We start from the raw sequence: 27,606 nt of genomic DNA, 5'->3' as shown, positions 1-27,606 counted from the left end.
TTTAAAGGTAGCGTAGACTATTTGCATCTATCCAAAAAGTAGATCCAGAAAGTTGTGTTTTTTTCCCAAAATATACAGCATTCACAGAGCTAATGCTTCATCAGGTCAGTTGTTAAGCACCCGTCTTTAGATTTTGAGCACTTTTGTTGCTTCCAAACGAAAAAAATGCACCAATCACAAATGGTGTACTCCACCTTTAGGCCCCCCCCCAAAAAGTCCCCGGTTTCCAGTATGCGCGCGCCTCGCCGTAGCCATGCGCGTCGGCAAAATGAAAAAGTTTTTTTTCAATGAAAGATGATGTCTCAAAACCGCCAAATTCACTGGTTTGACTGGAATCCTGCTGCTGCACAATTTTAACATGTTTTTAGATGGGGTTATGATCGAGAATAAGCTTTAGGTGGCCTCTCTGGACTCCCATATATTTGCACTAAGTCTAGTCGGGCACCATTTGCAGTCATCAGCCGACATTTGAGGCAAAAAAATCAGGTAAAAAAAAAAAAAAAAAGCTGCGTCGCCGCACCACTTTTTGGGCAAGCTCCATACCAGAAACCGGAGACTTATTTTTGTTGGCCTTAACTAAATTAAATAAATTAAACAAAGAATTGAAGATAATCCCCTGAATGCATAAAAAAAATGTAAAGAATCATCAAGAATCATCCAACACAGCTCATACATTAATATCGTGCATTTGGTACAAGTACACATGTATACAAGCTACATGTACATGTCTGTTGCCAGTGTACCTTTCAAACACAAATCAAACATGTCCCGTACCTTTTCGGAGCATGTCAATGTGCTCCCACAGAATGTCCCCCATGAAGGGCGGCACCCGACTGAGGAAGTCGGCCTTGTCCAGCGCACAGAGCTCGTGGCCCGGGATGCGCAGATTGGAGACGGAGACACCCTCCAGGCTGAACTCCTTGATGGCCCACAGGACCCACGCCACCACTTGGCACTCCGTCCATTGTGTTGGGTCTGTTGGAACAAACAGTTACAGTCGGCTCTCGTTAAAGGGAATATACATCATTTGCCTTTTGCTGTAATTTTCAGAAATGGATGGAATTTGGGGGTTGGAAATATATAGCAAATATAGTTATGTAATACACTGACTTTTTTGAGGTTTAGGGTTCGAAAATGCTATAAAAACCCAAGAAAAACAATCATTTTCCTGTAGTCTGGTTCCCTGACTCCATATATAAGAAGAAACAGAGCAGTTTACATACATTGGGGAATTGTAAGGTCAGGGAACCAGTCTAGCTGGCTTGTACCCGTTCATAGGTGTGTAATCGATTGCAAACAAGTGCGATGGTCAATTGGGGCCAGTTTTTGAAAAAAAGCCAGTTTTTTCCAACGCTGGTCGGTTGACCAGCGTTGGAAACTGATACAAAAATACCACTTTTCTTGAAAAACAAACAATTTGGCTCGGTTCGAACGAGTTTGTATTAACAAAGAATACATGTACTAATAATTTGGGGGATGGTTCATTATTTCTTTTTGCCATTTAATACTTTTAATTTGCAAAAGAATGTGCGAAGTGAATTCGATGCCAAGAAAAAGTTGCTAAGAGCCAAAATGTGTTATTAAAGTTTTGTTAATTTTAGCCTGAATACTTGCTATGGCACCAAAATTTATGATGAACTTTGGTTTAGCATGAACAGACCGCAAGACTTAAAGCTGATGTGTATTTTCAAACATGAAGTCTCCATAAATCATCTAAATTTGAGGAAATCAGGTACAATGCGAGATCAAGTGGCTTCAGTTTATGAGAATAAACATGAATGAGATTTTTCTGACATGAAGCGCCTAAAACCTCACTGTCTATTACTCACTTTAGGGTCTGTTGGAACAAGGGTATTAGGATAGAGAATACAATTCTCCTTACACAATACTGTTTGTTGCACTTCAATTGGACATTCCGTTGACAAGTTATGGTTGTTAAAAGTTCGCATTTATCAACATGTCAAACACTAAAATACTAAGAAAAAGGTCTTTAAAGTGTCCAATTTTGTATACATGAAAATGTAAGTTAAGAATTGTTTTCCTTAGAACCACTTTCATTCTATGGTTCTTAAACTATTTCTTTTAAAATATGTGTAGTAGACACATCACAGATTACAATATCAATCAATTGGAAAATCGGGGGGAAAAAAATCACCCCATTCGTTTTTTTTTTCTTCATTTTTCTCCTCAGCAACCTGTGCCCAGTTCCCGTCTCATTTTGCGACAACGCCTCACAAATATGATCGAGCTTTTTGACACATCCTTTTATAATAAAAGAGGCAACTGGTGATGTCATTAACAAAGATGACAAAACGTACGGACATTAAAAAACTCATAGTTGCACTGGCGTCTAAGTTTGCAATGCAAAACACTGACTAACTGATATAACTTTTGTACACAGATGGGAAGATGTGTAAAAACAGAAGTTCTATTTTGATTTCATTTTGCTTGTGGAAATAAAAAACGCTTCAATTTGTTTACTCTTTAGAGGCCCAAGGCAGTGGTGGGCGTGAGTGGGCAGGATCCTGAACTAATTTTGGAGCCCATTTTGTCCCGTCGTTTTTTTTTTGGCTTACCTCGGGGGATTCCCAGCCGATCTTGCTCCTTCTGGAAACTGCTGAAACTCTCGCGTAGACAGGCATTCATTAACGCGTTGGTGCCCGGAGTTGGGGGCGGCACGGCCGGGTGTAGATCTGAGAAGAGAAACAGAAAAGACGGGACATAAAGTTACAAAAGTCTAAATGCTTTGAAACAGTTTGTAATCACTACATGCACATGTACTGTGAATGTGAACTTGTTACTATAAAGTAACACAACGTCTATGTAGAACGAAACTTTTGTAGATCTGCATGTACATGTGTTCACATCCAAGCACACATGTAATTTGAAAGTGAATTTATGATAATAAATCATGACAAAAATTTCAAAGTGGTTCAGAGCTTAATTTGCGGTCAATTACTGTAACACTCGAATATGCAACTGAAACAAGCGGAGCAAATTTGCATGTTGGACTCGTGAAGACTCAAGTTTCAGATGTAATGCACGATTTTGTGTTCTTTTACTTTTGGTTTTCATCTGGCTTGCCCTGCCCAGTTTGCTCTCGAAGTTAAATGGCAAATGTTCAGTGCAAAAAAAAAAGGGCAAAAAACTACAAATCGTTGGACTTTATATCCCTTAGAAGCAAGTTGTGGAATGCTGCCAAGAGTGATCCAAAAAGGAAAGAAAGAGTGATCAAAAAAAAAAATAAAAAAAAAAAAAAATAAAAAATAGAAACAAAAAATAGAGAGAAAAAAAAAAAAAAAAATTGACAGGCTTCTGTCTAATGTGTTTACCGCAGAGCCAGTAATCAAATGTCTCACAGCAATTTGGTAAAGCTCCTACTTCTCCGACCATTTTCCCGCTTATTTTTCTCTTCAAGTTCTTCTTCGGGAACTTTTAAGACAAAAGAATCCCCAGCTGCGGTTCAAAGTGTGAGTCAACAACTCTGCTGGGCCCCAGCTCGTCTGTAAAGCTCTAACTTTCGGATTAAAACCAGCCGTGGAGTCTACACCGAATATAAGGTCACTTGGTTTCCAAACAACAATAGAAGAGATCACTACGATGTCTCATCACTAGCGGTCACCCAACGAACCCAACCCCAAACCCCCCTCCCGTCCCACACCTCACGCAACCAAACAGGTGCATTCTGTGTGGGCCAAATCTAGCTTTACAGGAGCGAGGACAATCGAACAACAGGGCGATTAAAAGATTTGACGGTGCACTTTTTTTCTGGTCAACTGTGATTATCATCGGAGCTGTTGCTTGCCTTTATTTTGTAAAATTAAACGCAGTTCTGTCCAACGCACTCGGACAGCTCTGTGATTTACAAGGTGTCCACAGATCACTCTAACTACAGGAACAAACTTCACTTTATCCTGTTCACACCTTAGGTAAGTCTGGTGTCCGTTCTGACAGGCAGACCCCACAGAATAACCCTTCAGTTTGCCGACTGCGGCATCTGTGAATTTTAACCCAATCTGGCATTTCTGAGTGGTCCAACTTAGGAGCAATTTGGACCCTTTTGTGGTATTGTCATGACCAACTAAATCCCATTCAACAACACATCATTTAATGGCACACCTCTTAACCATGCACATAATATTAGGGCTGTCCACTTTCAAAAAATTTGGTATTCGATTACTCGAAACTGTGTCTGACCGAATATTCGGATATTTGAAACTATCAGCGGCAACTGCGTGCCACGCCGGTGAAAAGTCACACGCAGAGCGCGCCAGTTAAACTTTGCGTGCGGCGATCCATATGGAGTGTTTTGCAGTAAGTATTATAACTGTCCAGGGTTTTAACCAGCTAAAAGGATAGAAATAATGAACAGCCGTCGACCCAAAAGTTACCATTGACAAAAAAAAAGGTGGCATCTTGACAATAAAATGCTGCAACTTTATGATAAAGTTACATCACAGTCGTTTTTTTGTTTTTGAATATTCAAAGCAGCAAAAATCTTTTTGAATAATCAGTTGATGATCGAGTATTCAAATATTCGGAATATTTGGAACAGTCCTACACAGAGTATGAATTATTCAAACGAGAAGGGTCTCGAAGGATTGCAGTAAACAAGACCACTACTTTACAAGAACATTAAAAACTCTATGTTCTCTATATACATACATTTGTACAATATTGAACACATTTTCAATGATGTCCCTAAATACAGTTCACTATGTGTAAAAGTGCATACACGCACTACATGTAAAACTGATGACTTCTCATAATCTCTCAGTATGAATCACAAGATTCAGACATGACTGGCAAATTCAGACAGTGACATCAACGATATCACAGCCAGATATCGGTCATTTGTAGTGCCATTTCCCCTCGATACTAAAGTGCTAAATCGGCATATCATGCGGCTGGGCAGAAACAGAGAGGGGGCGTCATTCATTGGGCAGAGTTTTTGTGATGCACTCCTTAACCCTTACCGCCCTGATTCCTTCAAAATCCTCTTTGCCAAAGTGGAGGAACTTTGAGGATTGAGGTTACATGGCAAAAGTGCGTTACTGATTTCATAGGATGCACTGTTTCAAGGTCTTGGGCCGGACCTTGGGTTGTTTTTGCTCAGCCATGTATAAATATAGTCCTGGATTATGCTTGAAATCCTCCGTACTGCTCCAGGATGTCACTGGCCAAGCCTCAACATTATATTGATGGTCACTGCCGCAGGATTTTGCAGGATTCAGGCAGTGGTCACCCCTCCACGGACTATACAAGAAATAATGGAAGAATTTGCAGGACTGAGGCTATATGCTATTTTTCCATGAGGCCAATTGGAGGATTTTGCAGGATTGAGGCTACATCCTAGCAAAAAGGCCTAGGGAGTTTTAATGCAGTTGTTCTCCAAGAGTGATTATGAATTTAGCAAACTCCCTCCGTAACAAATACAAAAATCGTTTGGAGTCTTTCGTAATGAAAATTTGGTTTGATAAATTGCCTACAATGTTGGCCAATGAATAAGATTTTCCACCTACGTGTACATTACTTGAATTTAACCTTTGCAAATAAACAGCCTTTACAATTCAAACTGAAAGTGTGTGTAGTTGCTTTTTATTCCTCTCAATTTGGCACTGCTCTAGTAAAATTTTCGACCTAACAATGTATCCCCGAAAAAGAAAAAAAAGGTTTTCATACTTAATGGCGCGTAACTCTTCCGCCGATTTTGTGCTCCAATAGGTAAGGAGCAAACAAAATTGGTTGGAGTTTGGTGTAAGGGAAAAAAAGCCTATAGATTTTTTTATTGGGAAATAGGCTTTGATAAGAAATAAATAGTAAATTTGCCTTGGGGAAACTTGCAACCGGATACGTTTTTTTTATTTTATATTTCTATAGGGAAAGAGTTCATCATGATACTGTAAAAAAAAGAGTAGATGCAATATTACATATCGAATTTGCCTGAATCTACAGGAATCAATTTGAATGTGGTTTCTATCCTCATGCAAAAACTGGATTTATTAAAAAAAAAAAAAAAGTACATGTCAATGTACGTCATTTGTGGCCATGGCAGCTTTATTAGTGGAACAGTTGCTGGGTATCCATGGCAACATGTAAGTCATTACTGAAAATGAACCGAACAACCATCCAACTGGGGATTCTTTTTTTTTTTTACGTGCAAACCCTCGTGATGTGGATGGGACATAGATCAGCAACGCATACTTTTTCAAGAGGTTCCACGAACACATATTGGATGGATGCACACGTACACGTAACAAGCATTTTGTGGTCACTTGAAAAAGATTTGATAAAAAAAGAGACTGCCTTTCAAACGTACGTAACTAGAAACGTAAAGGTGTATTGCTCTCAAGAAAAAAAATAAATAAAATATGTTACCTGTACGTTAGCGTCGTCCATGTTATTCGTCAAATTCAGTTTCAGATGTATTTGTAATACACTTCAAAAGCCGATTAATAACAGTATTAAGTAATTAACCAATTAGCCCTCAAAACACCTGCAACCACCCTGCCATTCACTCTTCAAATCGCCCAGACTGCCCCAACACAGTTTTATTGATTTTTGGAGGAGTAATTACAATGTGATATATTTATAATATATGATTTTGTGACTTACATATTCTTAGGTTTTGGTGAAAAGTGCTATTTTCATTTCATGCAAATTTATTTTCTGAACAAATTATCCCACAATAATTTATTCATTTGTATACTGCGCAAATTCCATATATGTATGAATATGTTTAAATGCGCATCACATAGACCACATACTCCGAACTGGATGCTCAGAGAGGGCGCCTTCTCTTTCACGATAAGTGTCCTGGTTGTTTTATGTGCATTACACAATGCAGAGGACCTACAGTTTAACGTCCCATCCGAAAGACTCAGGCTTGAAGGAGCCTTATCATGTCCCAGACAAGCCACCAACCAGGACAGTATACGGAACGGTCTCCCATCCGACTACTGACCACAGTCAATGGTGCTAGTAAGGCAGTTAAACTACTAGCTCTTCCATTGAGCTAACTGCCAGTACATAATATTTGTTTCATAATAAAGTTCCATACATGTACAGGGTGAGTAAAAAAAAACCGACACCCAGATGTTAGGCCCATTGTTTTAGTGAAGTTCTGCATGTAGCACTTTCAAAATCTAAGATATGAAAGCCCAATTTATAAGCTTTCTTTTAGTACAAGAATCATTCAAATCAGTCATGTAATTTTCAAGTTACGGAATTTTAAACACAACCACTGTGTTAAAGTTCTGTCCACGGATCACAAAAAGGTAAGTGTTCTTTCAGCAAAACGAAAACAAATCACATAGGGATGTGTGTGAAATGTTTTCGTTTTGCTGAAAGAACGCACACCTTTTTTTGTGATCCGTGGACAGAACTTTAAAATGGTGGTTGTGTTTAAAATTCCGTAACTTGAAAAGTACATGGGTGATTTGAATGATTCTTGTACTAAAAGAAACCTTATGAATTTTATCCTAGATTTTGTAAGTGCTACATATGCAGAACTTCAGTAAAGCAATAGTCCCAACATTTGGGTTTCGTTGTTTTTTTGACTCACAGTTTGTATGTTTCTCAGCTGTGATACATTCTCATCTTAATCTCTTTTTAGTACGAATTTTGGACAATAATTACATATTAAAGGGAATATACATCATTTGCTTTTGCTGTAATTTTCAGAAATGGATGGAATTGGGGGGTTGGAAATATATAGCAAATATAGTTACGCTGATTTTTTGAGGTTTTGGGTTCGAAAATGCTATAAAAACCAAGAAAAACAATCAATTTCCTGTAGTCTGGTTCCCTGACTCCATGTAAGAAGAAACGGAGCAGTTTACATTATATTGGGGAATTGTAAGGTCAGGGAACCAGTCTAGCTGGCTTGTACCCGTTCATAGGTGTGTAATCGATTGCAAACAAGTGCGATGGTCAACTGGGGCCAGTATTTGAAAAAAAGCCAGTTTTTTCCAACGCTGATCGGCCGATCAGCGTTGGAAATTGATACAAAAATACCACTTTTCTTGAAAATGACAGTATACCGGGGGCCATGATTTTACAGGATGCTTTACACTGTCATTCACTAACAGTCCAGCAAGGTATTTCAAAATGATTCGGTAGTTTTTTTTTTTGATGTTTGCAAATGTTGTATTTTCCCTTTAAAACAAATTTCCTCTACACATGTATATATTCATCACACAAAATCTTCTCACTTTTTTTTTTTTTTAGAAATCTTTTCCCTTTTTTGGAGGGGGGGGGGGAAAATCAAGGCAGGGGGAGTGGGGGAGCATTGTAAGCATTTTCACAATGGGGACTTTAAAGTGCTTCTGCTCATATTACCACACGACTCTCTGGGAAATAAAACACCTTGTGCCTCACAGGCAAAAGCACGGACTCGGACAATCAACACCCATGACAAATATTATTCCGCTTCTTTTTTTTTTTCTCTCTTCTAAATATGTATGGATCGGTCGGATCGGGTTGTCCCCGACACAACTAAAGCACCACGAACGCCCGTCGGTCGGTTATTGACCCGAGCCGAGGGGAGCGTGCTCAGTGCGATTAATGCGGCCCTGCGCTGTGCGGAGGGAATGAATTAAGCGACTTACATGTACGATTACCTGCAGTAATATGGCGTTGACTTTTACGGCTTCTCCATCAGTGTAACTCCGATTCTTTTGTGTTATTTCTTTTGTGAGGAGCAGATTGCTTGGGATTTATACCTCGATGAAAGTTTATCAGACTCTACAGTGAAAGGCAGAAGTGGTTTGTCGTTTATTTGTAGAAGCAGTGGAGATTTTTGTGCAAGATTGGTCCAAAAATTATAATTTGGGACAGGTTCAGACAAGCTTTTTCTATTTAATTCAAGTTTGAGATAGGCCGGGAAATTTCAGTAAAGGTACACTTGTAATATTTTTCGACAAGCGGTATTCAGGGCTGTCCAGAATATACAGAATATTCAAATATTCAATCGTCAACCGAATATTCAAATAGCTTTTTGCCGGTTTGAATATTCAAAAGATGAAAAAAAAACCATGCATTCACACACACGACTGTGATGTTATTTGTATCGTGAAATTGCTGCGCTTTATTGCCAGTTCCCCTTTTGGTTGACAGTAACTTTGCTTGGTCAACGGTAGTTCATTATTCCCCTCCGTTTAGCATAACTTAAAGCCATTGACATTTATAAACTGCTTACTGCAAAACACTGCTGCGGCCCATAACATCGATCACTGCGAGCTAATTTTAAACAGGTTGTGGAATGCTCGAAGACATTTCCGTCATTTTTGGGGTATATGTAGCCTAAGGTGTGATGAAATAAAAACGACTATTGTTTCTGTCATGAAATGAGTACAAAGGGTACTTTTGAGAGCTATTTTTCAGGTCCTGTTTCGACCCGAACGTGCAATTTGTGTAAAAGTCGTCGTTGCGGGCAGCAAACAAAACACAGTAAATCGTGACGTAATAAACAGGACTCCCGATGCAGAGTAGCATAACCGAGTCCTGTTTATTACGTCACGATTTACTGCGTTTTGTTTGCTGCCTGCAACGACGACTTTTACACAAATTGCACGTTCGGGTCGAAACAGGCATGACAGGACTTGAAAAACAGCTCTCAAAAGTACCCTTTGTACTCATTTTATGACAGAAACAATAGTCGTTTTTATTTCATCACACCTTAGGCTACATATACCCCAAAAATGACGGAAATGTCTTCGAGCATTCCACAACCTCTTTAACCTGCGGGCTTTCACATGCAACTTTTGACAGGTGTGGCATACAGTTGCAGCTGGCATATGTAAACTTGACTTATAAGTTCTGAATATTTGAGTATTTGGTCAAATGCAGTTTTGAATAATTGAATACTAAATTATTCGAAAATGGACAGCCCTACATAAAGCAGTGTCCAAATTATTTGTAGACCAATGGATGGCTTGTAATTTTAACACACATAGCTTCCCAAGGCTGATTCTACTTCCCATGGATGCATGCGAAACTGTCAGCCATACAACTTTATCATGCTGCCGCCATTTCAGTCATGTTCCCTGTATCCAATAACAGTACTGAATGATAATATTTTTTGCGCAAAAAAGGAACCAGACTATTTTTCCTTCCAGCCTCGCTTTGGTTAGTTGATTTGAATGGGAAAAAATATCAAGATGGCCGCAACATGATAATGGTCTATAGCCAGTAATCTGGATAGGTCTAGTTTCAGGCTTAGTTTGGATGAATCCTTAGTTTCATAACCAAACAATAAAAATAACAAACTACTGCTAATAAAAATGATTTTTGGCAGAATCGCTATGAATTGTAGATTCATAATGAACCTGAAAAAGTATATTTCAAAACAAACAACTTCAAAAGAACAAAACTATATTTCAAAACAAACAACTTCTAAAGAACTTTTAGCACAGTGCTTGCTTTCGGATGGCTGCACAATCATGCAGCTTGATTAAATCCATGGAAATTCACTCATTAACGTAATCCTTAGGGGACAGTCAACATGGCACCGTGAAAACCACAGTCTGCCAGGCCAATTTCAGGTCACTAGATTTTCAAAAACATGAAAACCAATGCATGTTAATAAACAGATTTTTCTGGTGCACTGTACTATTAGTGTTCAATGTTCAGTTGTATTTTATACATGCATGTATGTACGGGCGGGCCGTCACTGTGTTATGGGGAAGTTTTTCATTGTTTGGGTAATTAGGACCGAGTTATGGGACTTTCTGCTGTCCCCACAGCATCTTCTGTCCCCATAGCGTCTTCTGTCCCCATAGTACCATGGGACGACTCGTGTGTAGTCCCCACAACTACGGAGCAAGAATGGGTGTACATACCGGTACATGTACATTTACATGTACATCAGAAAGATGACTAAAATGTAGAATTGTTTTCTTTAATGAAAACAAATGGTTTCATCACTTTACTCTTACGCAATGACAATCATTTTTTAAAAAGTTTATGACCTGCCATAGCATAATGAGGAATAACCCCACCTTTGACTTTTCACATTACATACATCATGTTACAGCGCAAATCATTGCTTTCCAATGATATACCAAATTTATTTCTGTAGCTGAATTTATTCCAAAGATATGACGCAGGAACTTCAAAAAGGTCCTGCCAAGTTTCGCTACCTCATTTTAAGAAAACCGCTTTGAAAAAAAAAAAGACATGCATTGTGACGGCAGTGAAATAAATTTTTTTCTTCAGTTTTTCTACTTTTTTTTTTTTTCCCAAGAAAAAATCATAGTGTGAATCTTGGATACTTTGGCTACTCAAAAATACAAAGCAATCAATATAGATTTTGACAAGATTTTTCTAGTATATATCTGGCTTCGGGCATTGATTACTCAAAACAAGGATTTGGGGGACATTCCTCATTTTGCCTCAGTAGGTCATGTCTCTTTTCAAATATTTCCCTGTAACATACATGTAATCATACAATGTTTTAATTTCCATTAAAAAAAACAAAAAAACTGGGCCATGAAAATTGTCATGTTGAACAGGATGATATGATAATCATGTACCCTACTTCAGTTTTGTTTTAAACGTGTGCTGCAAAAATATGATTACATGGACTTCATAAGCAATACATTTTACAAACATGCAATTTGCCCCACACGCACTGCCACATGATGTTAATGGCTCATTTCCTCCAAACTAATTTACATATTTTCATTCATACAAATCATGCCATTGTCCACACGTCCATATACGGTATTGGCAGCGTGGGTGGTTGCCCGGTTGGGGGCGTGGCTTAGCATCCGACACAGTTCACTGGCCGTGCACTGCACTGACACGACACCGCTCGGGAGCAGTGAGTAAATTTACACAATAGATGCCGCTTGATTGGATTCCTGGTTTTTTCATCACGCCACAAATCTCGATTCAGCGACAGAGTGGGAGTTTTTTTTATACAACTGTTCTGTCCAAAGTAAACAAAGTTTCAAAGCCTGAACAATAGGGATTTTCCCATAGAATGAAAAACCAACGAAAAAAAGAGCCGTTTCATCGTGGGTACAGTTTTAACTGGATTGTATACAAATATGGCAAGGTTATGATGTTTGGAAGTCCCGTTCTGTTAAAAGCAAAGCAGGACGAATTCATTTTAATTTTTTTTCCCTACAATCTCTGATGTGCTTTCTTACTAAAAAAGAAATCAGAAAAACCAATCTTCACTGTCCAATACTGCCAGGATGTACATTCCTTGGCAGTGGTGGATACAGCATTTACAGAAGGGGTGGGGGGGGGGTGCCAAAAATGGAGGCCAAACCTAACGTACAAGTGGGGCATGTATTGGCTCATGTAGGTGAAAATTCCTTTGAAGTGATGAAAAAACCATTTGACAGCAGAGGAAACAGGGAAAAATGTCAAGACATACCTCCTAGAAATATTTGAAAATTGTGAAAAATCAGGGGGTGTGCGCCTACTGTTTGGTACTTGATACATTGTGGTACATTTATTATACACCACACTTTCAGATGAGTCATTATTTTGTGAAGTTACTGTATTGTACACTTTGTTGTTTACGGATGTGTCTTACATTATTCAGACCTACATGTAATCTGGATAATTCTCTTTTGGAACAAGATAATTGCTTTCATCTCTCGATAAAATGCACAGTTCAACAAACATTATAATGAAATGCATAAGTGTAAGTAGAAATAGCTGAACTTTCTGTCCCACTATAGGCTAGTGTTCTGATTTGACGGGGAAAAAAGTGCAGTTTTTTAAAGGCATTTTTATAAAAATCTTAATTAGGTCACATTTTTCATGTAGTACAGGAAGACAACTCACAAATTTGAGTAAAAAACAAAAGGAAAAACAAAACAAAAACAAAAACAAATCCATTTTTTGTGTGAACAATCTCTACCAATGATGTGCATTTTGGATTTATGACTTTGTAAACTTGTCCTACTCAAAGTGCACAGTAGGCCAATACATCATCGCAAAGGTATGTGCATAACCATCAATAAGCAAAGGCACAGAAAAAAAATCAATACACAAACAAATCCCCAAACACAATCAAAGGGTATTTGTGATTGAAAATAGTTGCACAACCTAAGCTTGGAGGTCATCCAGCAGTCATCCAGTAAAAACTTCCTCTTCACTAAAAACTTCACTGATCCCCCTTTCATAAAACCTCAACACTCTTGTGTGCTCCCCCTTTCAATAAAACCACATTAGCCACCCCCTTGGCTGCACAATGGACTTGTCTAGACATGGTGTTTCCAATGGTGCGTCCCATTATGTCACAGGTGAGTGGCGTTATGACATGGGCCATTGAGGGGAGATTTGAAAGAGGGGACTAATTAGCATACAACTGATCCTGTGGGTATTACTCAAAAACCTCAACACATTGTGCATATAAGACCAGGTATATTTACAGAAAAACAAGATTTGAGGTTTTTTCCCACAACTAACTTTATCTATATAAAGTCTATTTGTTGATCTGAACATCACGCTTGTTTATTGGGGGAAAACCCCCTGAAATGTCTGTATATTATTTTGTCAGATTTTGAGATTCCCGCACATGAACTGTAATTTACCGTAAAACGTGTACAGTCTTAAAGACTATGTACACTTTTGCGCCGGCCCCATAATATATACAGAAACACTTTAAAATTACTTATCAATAAACGAAGATTGCATTCATCCAACACAACTCTAAAAGTTCTTTTTTTTTTAAAGGAAATTGGGGTCTTTGTTATTTTTCATATGAAATTCACTTTCATATCAAAAGTAGTTGCCTATAATTTCTATTCAATTATGAAAATTCATACTCGAACTGTTGTACACAAAAAGCAATGCAGAGCAACTTCGGTAAGGCCTTTCCTATCCATTTTTGTTAAAGGTTAACCCTTAACAAATTCAAGATGATATGGGGAGCAACAACTTTGCACACAAATATATATCAACTGAGATGACCTTAAGTAACAAAGGATAAAAATTCTGGGGTCAGTGGAAATTAGATTTGTCCTATTTTTTTTTTAATACGTGGGAGAGAAATCTTTTGATACGTGCCGGCTGAAACTGTTCATCCATTGAAAAAAATGGAAAAACAAGCTGTACACAAAAACCAACAGAGTGTGTCTACATGTATCTTAATCGTAAACATATTTGATGTGTGAATTGAAACGTTAAATTGGAAGACTTTATTTTTCGAAGTCTGATATATCTATTTGAAAAAAGTGAATAATGATGTACGTTTATGAACATTTTGTCGCAGAGCTGCTGACATACCGATGAATAGGCGAAAACCTTGTTTCGAGTAATTCGCGTTTGAAGTTGGGACATTTTTCTGGGCGCCGTATTTTACCCTTAATGTTTCGATACATACCCTTTTAGTATATATTCTGAATAAAATAGGACACTAAGTATCCATCAGGTCACTTATTTAATCGGATAAGTTGTGCGATATGATTTTATTTGATCGTAAACGTATTCATCAGTTTGTCAAGTTACATTAATCTCTAATAGTCGGTTGTTCTTCACACTGTTTGTGTGCTATTCGTCAGTTTGTCGGATCGCGCGTGCACGCGCGCGCAATCCGACAAACTGACGAATAACCTTTGTTGGTACTTTGAACACACACCTTACATAAGCTGTTACCAGCGAAATTCCGTATTCTTTACTATGTCAAATTATGGATTTGTTTTTGTGAGTGAATCGCCACAAGGGGGCTCTGAATCTCAAAATCCAGAAAAATATTAAGAATTTTGGCATAAATACTTGAAAGAGCAACCTTCATAAATCCTAAAAATAACAAAATCTCGAAATCGCCAAAATGGTCGATTCGCCAGTATGTCAGCTCTGCGACGATTTATAGAACATACATAGTATAACTGTTGTTTCTGAACTACAGGATGAGTAAAAAAAAAACGCATCCAAAATGGCAGGACCATTTTTTTGAATGAAGTGTTGCCTGAAGCACTTTCAAAATCTAGGATGTGAAAGCCCAGTCATTTAAGCTTTCTTTTAGTACAAGAATCATTCAGATCACTCACATATTTTTCAAGTTAGGGAATTTTGAACACAAACATCGTTTTAAAGTCCATTCCATGGATCACAAAAAAGGTAGGCCTACGTGTTCTTTCAGCAAAACGAAAACAATTCACATGCATCCCTTTGAGAATTGTGTTCGTTTTGCTGAAAGAGCACGTACCTGTTTTGTGATTTGTGGAATGAACTGTAAAATGGTGTTTGTGTTCAAAATGCCGTAACTTAAAAAGTACACGAGTGATTTGAATGATTCTTGTACTAAGAGAAAGCTCATTGATTGGGCTTTCTTATCCTAGATTTTGAAAGTGCTACAGGCAAAACTTCATTCAAAAATTGGTCCTGCCATTTGGGCGTGATTTTTTTTTTACTCGTCCTGTACATTTTTGCTTTACTGTTTTCTGACATTGTGTGACAACAGCCGTTGACATTGCCTTTGGGCAGCCAGGCGATGGTGGAATTAATACCGAATGGCGATTATTGCCTGTTGGAAACTCTTCAATTATTTTCAGATTTCAGATAAATTACAAGACGTATTTTGTTAAAAAAATAACTTTCTAGTTAACAGAAAAGAAAGCGACTGATTCACAAATGTGCTAATTGATTTGAAAAACATAGGCCTACCGGTAAGAAAACATTTTTGCGTTGTAGTTGAAATGTAAAGTTGACTTTTCAGAAAAGACAAATTAAGTGTGAATTTTAATATTGTGAGGGGAAAGATAGGGAGTTAGCCCATCCTTTGAATACATCCATTCTCTGAAAACTGAGCTTATATAGATACTGTCATTTGAACGATTGCAGTTGATGGCAACGATACAATACTGTCCAATTAAAATAATTTAAAAGGCAAACATTTCAGGGGTTATTAAAGGGAAAATACAACATTTGCAAACATCAAAAAATAAAACTACCAAATCATTTTGAAATACCTTGCTGGACTGTTAGTGAATGACAGTGTAAAGCATCCTGTAAAATCATGGCACCTGGTATACTGTCATTTAAAAAAAAAGTGGTAATTTTGTGCGTTGGAAACAACTGTTTTTTTCTCTCTCAAATACTGGCCCCAATTGACCATCGCACTTGTTTGCAATCGATTACAAACCTATGAACAGGTACGAGCCAGCTTAACTGGTTCCCTGACCTTACAATTCCCCTATGTATGTAAACTGCTCTGTTTCTTCTTATATGGAGTCAGGGAACCAGACTACAGGAAAATGATCGTTTTTCTTGGTTTTTATAGCATTTTCGAACCCAAAACCTCAGAAAAGTCAGTGTAACTATATTTGCTATATATTTCCAACCCCCCAATTCCATCCATTTCTGAAAATTACAGCAAAAGCAAATGATGTATATTCCCTTTAAATCAATCAGAAGTTTTCCATCATCTCTTTTGCGAAATCTTCCTCCCAAAATGTCCTTGATTCAGCCTTTTTTGGGCCAAGAAAGATGAGTCAGTGAATCTACGGGGCTGTTGTTGCTAGGCAACCACCAAAACCACCTGTCAAGCTCATTCCTTCGATTGGATGCGCGTATGAGTCAAAGTCACAACCAGCCAATCAAACGCCACAATGAAAAAAAAAAAAGGAGATCAGGAGAGGGAGTTAATTTTAATCCGTGAACATGAGGCCCAAAAAAGGGTACCCTGCAAAAAAAAAAAAAATAAAGAAAAATAAATAAACAAAACAAAGCATGTGTGCGTGAATGTGAAATGACACATTTCATAAAATAACAACAAATAAGCGGTTAGCTCCGCAAAACTTTTAAACACATTTAAGAAAAGGACAGTGTTTCAACTCTCTAGGAAAAAAAAAAGCAAAGCTAGAACAGCACGACCATAAATCTGTGACCGCAAACAGGCCTAAAGGAAACAGATGCCTTCCCCTGATAAAATCACCCCTTTTCCTGCCTCAAGTTTGTTAAACTGGGGCCTCCACCAGTAAACTTTTTTTTTGCCGTGTGGCCAGGACGATAAAATTAACAGTTTATCATTGAATTGCAACAATCAGCGACTGTCACAAATCGCTTTAGTAAAATGTGATAATTAATAGCAAATATGGCCTATATTGGTAAGGACACTTGTTGCGTTTAGATAAAAAATTCAATGGTTTAAGTTTGCATTTCTTCCAATGCACTGATAGACTTTAATTTTTTAAATGTGTGGTTTTTTTTTTTAAAGTAGTGTTACAACAGCATGGCCATAAATCAAACAATTTCGTCAGTGAAAATGTTGGAATTAAGTAATAAATTGCCAAAATGAAATCTGCTTGAAAAATCCCCCAAAATATGTATGGTAAACATATTATGTTAACCCTCCTGCTATCTGATTAACCACAGACAGTCAAAAAATTAATCCTTTTCCCCTGCCATGCCTTTTACAAAGGCTAGTCACCAACAGTCAGATCATTATTCCAAGCAAACACTGTGACAAGTCAAAATCAGTCAACAGACAAAAGCAGACAGGTGCCTGCACAGCTGGCTTATCAATCACCTACAGTCAAAGGACAGCTGTATCAAGTTACATGAACAGTCACAGCCAGTCAATCCTGCTTTATGATGTAGGCTGGGAGCTCTTAACAGTTGAAAATAGTCACTTGATTGATTTTGAACAACAGGACAACTTGGCACAGAATGTATGCTTAAATAATTTGAAGAAAAAAAACCGGTCGGATACACAACCAAATTTTGTTTTTCAAACTGCAAAACAACAACATTTTCTCCAGTGGCCTAAATTACAAGGATTCTAAAACGGAAGCAGGGTTTTCCACCCATGCCCTCAATCGACCAATCATCTCGCGATTGAGTTAAAGGTTCCACACGCGATCCCTTATTACGCGGACTTTACTGCGAGGAGGGGGAAGGGGGGAAACGCGAGAAATACAGGGGGGTTTGTTTTGACCCAGCTGAGAGAGGAGGAATAATGAAAAACATCCACTTCACAGCCGGTTCGGAAGCGATGGGTTGGCTTTTCCAAAACGGACTCCTAAACTGACATTCTGCGGAAGGGGCCCAAAATAAAGGGGGAGCGACAAAAAGGGGCGAGGGTTTGGGTCACATGACTTCTTTCTTTAACTCTGATGATAAGTCATGCAACTTAAAATATTAAAGGCTTATTACTCAGAAATGAGCTAAATTAAGAACTGGCTCATAATGCTCCGCACAACATGAGGGTAATTTCGGGACAGTACATGTAATGCATTCAGATTTCATGAACTCTCTCAGGGTTTACACTTTCAAGTAAAGTACATGTACATATGGGTCATTCTATAAATTTGGGGTCCAAAGTGTGACATTTCTCCCGTCCCTGTTACCTTGGTACTTTGTAATTTGCCATTCAAACATCATTAATAGTGACTTCAAATGATTGTTTATTTGTTGGGTAGGTAGTTTGCTATTCATAATCACTCTTGGAGGATGACTGCATTAAGGAGTGCATCAGAATTATACAATCATAGATGTCAGATGTAACAGGGACGGGGAAAAAAGTGGACCCCAAATTTATAGAATGACCCATATGCCAACCTATTAAAAGGTACATGTCAGAATGTTTTGACTGAAGAGCCCTCTATTGTTAAACGAAGGAACCCCATTCCTGTACAGGTCTCTGTGTCACTTTCCGGGAAATGTATACATCACACATAACAGTGCATTTAAGTTGGCAGGTTCGCCTGCGTTTGGTTTCTAATGCATCCAGACACGACACCGTTCTTCAGATTTAGCTTCTAAGGTCACAGACAACAAAAGTTTGCAGACAATAAACCCTCTATTGTCTGATCCAATGCAAAAACTCCTCTACTTTTTGGAGTCATGTAGCCTACACTGTAACACCTACAGTACTGGCCGTACTGAAACGGAATAGATCTGTCTGCTATCAATGAGTGAACCTTACATTTCAACTTGTGTGATATTTGACATACATTTACTCAAGGTATTCTGAATAATCGGTCGTTGGCCGCATGCATGGTGCATTGTGGGTACGGTGCGTTACAATATGCCTGATAGAAACCACTGGCTAATGTCACAGGTTCCCATACTAATGTGGTGCACCTAACTGCATTAACGCTTCACTGGTTACCCAGATAGGCAGGAGATTTTTAGTTCATAAGATTGTTGATCTATCATGCGTGGATGAACTCAAGTCGTCAAGCGCGTAGGGTAATGACATTGTCGACAAGTTATGAAGCCTGCAATAAATGTGCACCTTGACTTCTGCGGAACTGATATACATGTTTTTAAATTTCAAACATTGTGAGAGAAATTATGGGATACCTGTAATGCAGAGGGTTCAAAAGACTCTTTGAATTTGAGCGATTCACTATTCAGTGCGCCACCAAGAGTTTGCCACGGAGGTTAATTTTTTTCCAGTGCAAAGTGGGAGATGTTCAACAAATTCGCAGCTCGGGACATTTAAAATTGTTAGTTTTTCCGGTCAGTAGTTTCGTAAGCGTATGATTCGAGTATACGTTTGCCCCTTTCTTTCTTTTTTATCAATATGGAGTTTTCTGTAAGGCGGCAGAACGCTATGCCTAAATCTATAACAAATTAGCTCAAGTTGTCGACTAAAACACTCATTCAAATGGGTCGTGTTTTGTCGACCGTAAACTTGAAAAATGGACTCTGCATGGCAAACTCTTGGTGGCGCACTGCGTTGTGAACCGCCCGAATTTGGCAGACATCTCTTAGGTGTTTGCACAGCTTGCCTCTCTTTAGCCCTTTTCACTCCAGACAAATCTCGGGTTGACGCAGGGTTGAAACATGCATCGTTTCACACTTGAAGAATTTCAGCCCTGCGTCAACTCTGTGTCAACCCAGAGATCGATTTCGCCCCCGGTTGAAACTCGACCCTGCTCCAGACCAGGGTTGAGATTTTCAACCCGGGTCGAAATTCTTGCCAGTGTTCAAAACAGTAGTAACTGAGCATGATAAGCTTGATTTTGCATGAAACAGGTGTGAAACGATGCGGGGTTGAACGCGGGGTTGAAAAATCAAAAACTCAACCCAAGGTGGCACTGGGTTCGCCAAGGGTTGAGTTCAACCTGGGTTGAGAGGCTCTAGTGTGAAAAGGCTGCTAAAGATGGCTGCCATGGGAAAGGATGTGTACATCTTCCTGGGAAACAATCGAGCTCAATGACTTCCACAGGAAAGGATCAAAAAGTGATTAAAAAAAAGAAAGAAAGAAAGTCACGGATGGAGGGACACTCACCAACTGGGCTTCCCGACAACTCGTCCGGCAGCTCGAACCCGGTGGGCACTTCCTGGGCATTGGGCTCGGTCTTCACAGCACTCGTCGATTCAGACACGTCGACCATTCTGCTGTATCGGTCCGACTCCTTCAGCGACTCACCGGGGCTGGCCGCCTGCACACGACAGGCCATGGCACGCAACCGAAAATCAGGGGGCAAGGAGTGGAGAAAGGGGGGGGGGGTGGTGGGTGGTGAGGGAGAGAGAAAAAAACACAAAAGAAAAGAAGCAGTTAATGTGTGTGTTGTACGCTAAGAGAAAGGCAGGAAATTAAGTTACAGGAAGGAAACGACGCTGATTTAGCAAATTAGAATATTCAACGGGTGGGAGGCTCGGTAACAAAATGTGGCCGGCTGGGGGCAGGAGAGATAAGAGATGGCCTGTAAAAACGCAACGGCCTTAATGACTGCAAGGTGAAGGGGGAAAAGGGCGATCCAGGCTGACCTCAGGTTTATTCTAGTTTGAAGGGGAGAGGGTACCGTTGATTGGTGAAGACGAAGCTCAGCTGTGCCACTGATAAAACTCCCTTGGAGGTTTAGTACCCCACGAGTCCACATGGTCAACCCATTAACTTTCTGACAGACACTGACCCAAGAAAGTTGCACTGGTTAATGTAATGGGATTTCCAGATCCAGGTTTTGGAGGTGAAAAATTTTCTATCCACTAACTCTTATCACCGCGCTTTTCAACATTTAGAGGAAAAAATATTAAAACTGCTCAAACAGGTTTTAAGATATCCACCACAGCTATAGTAAGCGAAGCAAACCAGCAGTACGTAGCAGAGCGCAGTACAGCACCGCTGACTAAGTCGGGAGAACACTCACAAAATATGACGACGCACAAAACTCAAAACTCACAGACAGCGTTTTTGAAGTATGATCCTCCGACGCCACAGCCATGAAGAACTCCACAAGAAAAATCTTGAGAATTTCAGCGCCGGCCAGTCAGTCGGAAAATCAACACAGAAAAAAAGAAGGAGATCCCTCACACTGCCTTTGCTGGATTCGCCGCTCTACGGACTGACACTGCCATGGCCCAGTGAGCAGGGCCCCAAACCAACTCTTCAGCTAGCAGTGTGCATCACACACACACACACAAGTGTATTAAAAGTTGTGAATCAATAACATCTGGGATGACTCATTAACAAGCCGCCTGATTGGCCAGAAGATAATTGGCAACAGTGCTCCAGTATGCTAATCAGGTGACCCCGGTCCCAGCAGAAGGGGGAGTCTATTTTGACGAGGGGGTGTAACTTGCTGAACTTTAATTCGCTTTCCTCCGCTCTCTCTCTCTCTCTCTCCCGGACACAAAAAAAACTCAAGAACTGTGAAGTACGCCACTCTACTTATCACAAACAGGTGGGCCTCCAATTCCAAGTCCTAAAAAAAGAAGTCCTGAGCTAAAAATAGACCCCAGGTGAACAAGTAGGCGTTGACAGACAGCCCAAGTTTAAAGTAACCACACTGATTGGTTGCATGTGATTGGTTAAAGTTGAAAAGTTGAGAAATCCAAATATAGGTCTTTGCCTGCTGTGCCTCTGCTGGCATGCCGTTTCTCCCCGTTGTGACAAATTAGGCCCCTACGTCTGTTCTGCAGCCACGTTATTAGTTTTCAGCCCGCATTTCTTACTTTTTCCGAGAAATATATGTTCGCCATCTATGAATAATGGGCTACGGTCTGGCATCGCAGCGATAAAATATGTGGTGGCCATAACAGATTTTTTTTTTTTTTAAATATGCAGATATTTACACACCAAAAAGAAAGAAAACTTTCTGAATAACTCAGAAATCCCGTTAGTTGATGTTGTGTTTTCAGGACATTGAACTCTGTCCATTGTCTGCCCATCAAATCAATTATCACAAGATTAGCACTGATAAGCGAATGTTTACCAGCTTGGGGGTGTGCACAGTGATACTGACCAATAGGAGAGCTCACAGTGGTCTTTTGTTGACCCAAGTGCTCAGAATTAGCCTGGTAATACCCTGTTAAGTACACAACACTTATGTCTGGTTTTCAGAGAAATCAGAACTCCCGATTTTTGAAGTGTGAATGAACTTCAAGCAGGCAGAAAAGAATGAAATAGTTTGGGCATTACTCAATCCTATCTAAAAAACTGGGCTGTTTACATCCGAACAATATGTCCAAAGTACAAGAATGTTCAACACACAACCAAAACAGGCATTTGCGTTCAATATTTGTTGATGTCAGTTGACCAATTTCTTTACAAAAGTGTGGGGTTAACGGAGGGACAAATCGTTTACACGAGGTCAACTTTAATTGCATATCTGCTGCACTAGTACAGCACAATAATGAGAATAACTCATGCATACTAAGAACGGAACAAACAAGTATTCAGAAGCATAACTGCCTTTGTTCGCATACTTTTGACTGATTCATACATAATCAGCATTTAGAGGAAATCTTTTCCCTTTCGAAAATTTGTTTTCTTATAAGTCATGCACTGCAATTAACATCATTTGTTCACTTTTTACGACTTTTTATACCAGTCAAATGCCCAATATGAAAAATTCATATGGAAATTATGAAAATTTTAGTAAGAGACAAAATTGGAGAGATTTCATTTTTGTGTTTTTCTTCACACTTTGGCTCTATAAGTCATGCAGTTGTTCAAGTTTGCAACCTGGTAAAGTCAATCACAGTTTTAAATATTTTACCCAGTTAATGCTGAGTTTATACTCCTGGGTGGAGAGAGGCAAGTGGGGGTGAAGTGGCTTGCCCAAGGACACAACATACAGCCAGCAGCTGGATCCGAACCCCTGACCCTCTGATCAGGAGTCACAAACCCTAACCACTAGGCCACACTCCCCCCCCCCCCCCCCCCCCCCGGTAAAAAGTGAATTTAAATTCAAAATGAGACACAATGATGAAAGATTGTTCTTGTGACATAGCCTAACATGTGAAAATGGAAAAAAAAAGTTCAAATGTATAATGTATGATGCAAAGTCCCTGCAACAAATCACAAAGAATGAAATTATGATCCCACTCCAATCCACTTATGTACAGAGTCAATCAAGTATATTTATAGATAGGCAATTTCTTTTTTTAATGAAAAATGACCACAATTACCGAAATAAACCGACAGGACACAGATACAGGAAATTAAACTTGAGAACATTTTGGACCAACAAAAAGAAGAAAATTGAGAACATTGGCGTAGACTATAATCAGCAAACACTGCACAAAGGACATGTACATGCATAGGCCTACTATCACCGTTACACTACATAGGGGAATTCCCTTAATAATACAATGTATAGACATTGCTTCCTTCCGGTTTGCCACATCAATACAATGTATTACAATGCTTTATACAATATCTTTGTATTACAATACAAAGCAGAAATAAGAAACAGTTTAGCCATGGGTTAACTGATTGAAAAGCGAAAGAGTATTCTTTTTTTTTTCATTGGTGAGATTTGCTCTGGGACCCCATGTAGAGCATTAGGCTACATGTTCACTAACCACAATCCTTTGAATTGGGAAAAGTGGATTTCTGGGATTAACATAATCCTTTCCTTCCAGGCAAGCGCTGGGAACTACAGTTATTCCTTAATCCCAATTGTTGTCGCTTTTCGTTACTGTTAAACCTGAAAGGTGTTTTATCGGGTCGGATTATTGGGGTCTGCATACACTGAGCTGGTGGCTGTGGGGTGAGGTCATGATTAGGTGAAAATAATCCTTTCATAAGTCTAGGAACATGCCCCTGGGTGATGCGAACGACACTTTATTAGAAAGCTTTCAACACTTCTATAGCAAGTGTTAAAATCTTGCGATAATTATCACTACAGGTGTGTGCACTGCAGTGCTTACTTGCAATTGACACAAATCGAATCTCACTCATTTCCTAATTTTCTTTGAACGGATGTTCACAATGTCATCTCTACTACCCGAGTGACGACGAATGTTGTGTGAACCCGACCCGAAACCAAAACCGACCCGAAACCAAAACCGACCCGAAACCAAAACCGACACGAAACCTACCCAACCTGAAACCGACTTCTGTTCGGATCGGGTCAGTTTTTCCATCATTTCAGTCGTGTCTGGTCAGTTTCGGTTTTCATTGGCGATTTTTGGATCGGGTTGGGTCGGTAAGGGCTAGGCCATCTTGTGAAAAACCCGAAATAAACCAAATGAAAAAATATTGCAACCTGACGCCACCTTTTTCATCACGAATCATCTCAATGAAGGTCATTCTTTGCAAAAATGATGATAAGACATGAATCTGGGACTGAGAAACATTTCCAATTTTGTTAGGAAATACTTAGAAAATGTTCTTGACTCTCCATAGACTTTGTATACAATCGCGGAAGTGGCGTCAGGTTGCAACATTTTTTTCCAAACCAAAAGAACCCCTGAAACAGTACGGAAATTCACGCGGTGCAATTATTGCAGAGTGCAAAGGCCATTTAAACTGGGTGTCAAATAGCTATTTGTATAGGTCACTAACAACATTAGTTGATTGATGTCGAAAAAAGGTGGGGCGATATTAAGAGCTTTTCTCGGCCGTAATAATCATCCATTTCCTTGGCATGTTTATCTGATCTAAACAACGCATGATGATCTTGGGAAACAAAATGGTCTGACATCCCCAAAAATCCGAGATCAGTAATTTAGCCAAATATTCCAAAGCGGGAAACGCAAGTTAAACACCTACACTCACCTTGTAAAACCTCACCATCTCCAGCGCTCTCGGTCTGGGCTTGCCCGGCCTGAAGCTGTCGTGGCTGTGACTGTGGCTGTGGCTATGTATAATAATATGCGTCTTGTGCGATGCGTCCAACATGGTCATGTCTGGTACGACCATCGCGGAGTCCGCCTCGAGCCCGTTGTGATACATTGTGGGGAAAATCCTACACGAAAAGAGAAAGCGGGTGGACATTTTACATGAGAAAATGGGTAATCCTTACTTTTAGGACACCTCTATTTGTACGAGTTCTGTTCAAAACTGACTTTTGCAGATGACTGTCCAGTACCAAAGTGACTTTTGCAGGCTAAAGAAGTCTTTTTTCTTCAGACAAACTCATGTTAGTTATAATTTTGAAAGCACTTTCAAAGAAAATGTGACTTTCCTACCTTTTTTTGCAGTTCGCCATCTTGCTTTTTAAATTTATTTTCTGTTTGTCATCGTCGTCTTTAACCCCTCTTAAATCAAAACCCTGCCCTCTTTCTACAAAATTAAACCTGCTGATATTCAAGAGGTGTCATTGCCAAATGTTCAAATGTGTCAATAAATATCAGAATGTCATAGTCAGCTGTTTTGGTGAGTCTTTTAACCTTATATAGGAAAGGGGTCCTAAAAGTAAGGATTACCAGAAAATGATATATTTAACGGAAGATTGACAGGAGACGCAACCTTTCATGCTGTGATTAAATGAATGAATAAGAATGATGACAAAGTAAAAAGCTCTGTTAGGGTATAAAAGGTACACATAGCTCATATGATTTATGGAAAAGGTCGGTAGCAATGAAGAATAGTGTGCGACAAACGTCAAAAGGCTTGAATAGACAGTGTATTGAAGTTAGTAGGGAATTCAGTGTTAAAGAATTGTGGTTTTTACAATCGCGGTTATTAATCGAGGATGACAAGAATTTCAGCACATGATAAATATCAATGACCGTGACAGCAGTTACGAGATAACTGTACAATGACGGCATCAATAAGATCGAGTTGCATTCGTTATTGTAATCAGACCCAATCGTAATGACAAAGGTTAAGGTATCGACAATGTAGTAAAAAATAATCAAAATGATTTAGGGTGGAAACAATATTTATTGACAACATTTTTGTCACGGAAGACAAATATATTTAATGATCAAGATAAGACTGGATATCTGACAAAAATTTCTAAGCTATCAAAAAGTTCATGGAAACAATGAAATACCCTTTAAATAAATAAAACAACACATACACAAAATATGTCAAATAAGTGCAGGAAATCTAAAGGTAAAATAAACTAATTTTAAATTATAATTTAAATTTGAATTTAAATTTAATGTAAATTCAGAATAAAATATAGATCACCCTTCCCATATTTTATCCTTCTTTCAATTCACTCAAAATTATTGGACCAACATCTGTGAAATGAATCTCTACTCCACTGTCCCAACACTTCAAACACATCGAATTCAAAGAATGAAAATAACCAAAACAAAAGCGCAGAAACGTAGAAAAACGTAACAATTTTTTAATGAAACTGAAAGGCAAATTACAGATTAACAAAAACCGGTAAACATCAGAACTGAAGTTGTGATCTTACCTTAAAAAACTACGAAGTCATGCAGGATACAGCGTCCGTGAACCCCGCTAGAGATGGGACGGGGGCCGGAGCGCGATCGCCTCTGCAGCTGGTCTCGCCAAGATACCTGTGGCTTGTGTATACCGCGCCGCACTTCACCGCTCGATCGACCGGCCGATGACCCAATTACTCGTCCGTACTCAAAACTTGGCTGGCCGCTGGTAAAATCCAGAGTAAAATCGTCTGGCAAACCGCGTGAAATTGAGAAGGTGAAATCAATCCACTTGTTCGTAACGTGTCTGAGATGTGTCACGTCGGTAATGGGGCTAAATGGAAGTGTTTTGATGTTATGAAATTCTCCAAAATAGAGCATTCATGTGCACGAGGGTACACGCTGCTTTTCCGAGTGTGGTATACTGTCCGTGTACATGTACTTTAGCAATGACACATCACACTGCACATCAACGAACGACAACGTGGTTCGTTTTGATCGTACACATGCGAAATCAGTCCATTCACAAATTTTTCCCAATGGTGTGTGGGTCATTATTCCTTTTCCTAATTGGTCAATATTGACCCGAGGGCGGGGCTTCTACGAAACGGCGCGCTGACGTTTCCCGCAACGTCATCATTGTAAATATTCTGCCGAACAAGTGCGGCGCGTTGGCCAATGAGAGGCCGATTGAAAAGTGATCGGCAGGCCACGTATATAAACAGTCTGACGTGCGCCGATGCATAGTAACGCATGGCTTAATATGGATTTTCATCATGTACAATACGTGTGTACGTACAAGTACATGTACAGTACATGTACACTGTACATGCAATCTCAGGGAGAGATACAAATTACAAATGCATATGTTTATTTCGTCGATGGTCGAACTAAATTGAGTTTAATGAGAAGGGTAAATTCCCTCCTTTTTTAAGGTTATTGTCAGGCATCAATGTTTATCCTGTTTTTACGCCGGACCACACTTTCCATGGGAAATTTACGCCTTGCATCAGGCTTCTGGTTCTCGGTTCGAGGATCTCGCCACAAATCTGTTGCCATGGAAATCTGTGCGTCAGCAATCTGGTTATCCATTTTAGGCACACTTGTTACGTG

The 27,606-nt window shown here is 39.3% G+C and overlaps 1 protein-coding gene across 2 annotated transcripts in view; it reads right to left on the bottom strand.

Annotated features, from left to right (window-relative positions):
* LOC119735414 (protein C-ets-1-like) overlaps positions 1-27,035 on the bottom strand; it is a 43,148-nt gene extending 16,113 nt beyond the window's left edge. Inside the window, exons 1-5 of one of the 2 annotated variants that reach the window (XM_038209111.1) lie at positions 26,523-27,035; positions 24,926-25,115; positions 20,207-20,360; positions 2,577-2,693; positions 775-975 (exon numbers count right to left, since the gene is read on the bottom strand). In XM_038209111.1, coding sequence (XP_038065039.1) covers positions 775-975; positions 2,577-2,693; positions 20,207-20,360; positions 24,926-25,102 — 649 coding nt within the window. In that variant the 5' untranslated portion in view covers positions 25,103-25,115; positions 26,523-27,035. Of the gene's footprint in view, positions 1-774; positions 976-2,576; positions 2,694-20,206; positions 20,361-21,101; positions 21,306-24,925; positions 25,116-26,522 lie in introns of those variants that run through there. The other variant, XM_038209112.1, reaches the window with a different exon arrangement.
* Positions 27,036-27,606: the final 571 nt, after the last annotated feature.

Source organism: Patiria miniata, unplaced genomic scaffold (genome assembly GCF_015706575.1).
Source record: "Patiria miniata isolate m_02_andy unplaced genomic scaffold, ASM1570657v1 HiC_scaffold_29, whole genome shotgun sequence".
Classification (NCBI taxonomy): domain Eukaryota; kingdom Metazoa; phylum Echinodermata; class Asteroidea; order Valvatida; family Asterinidae; genus Patiria; species Patiria miniata.
This window is presented reverse-complemented; position numbering and strand designations above follow the sequence as displayed.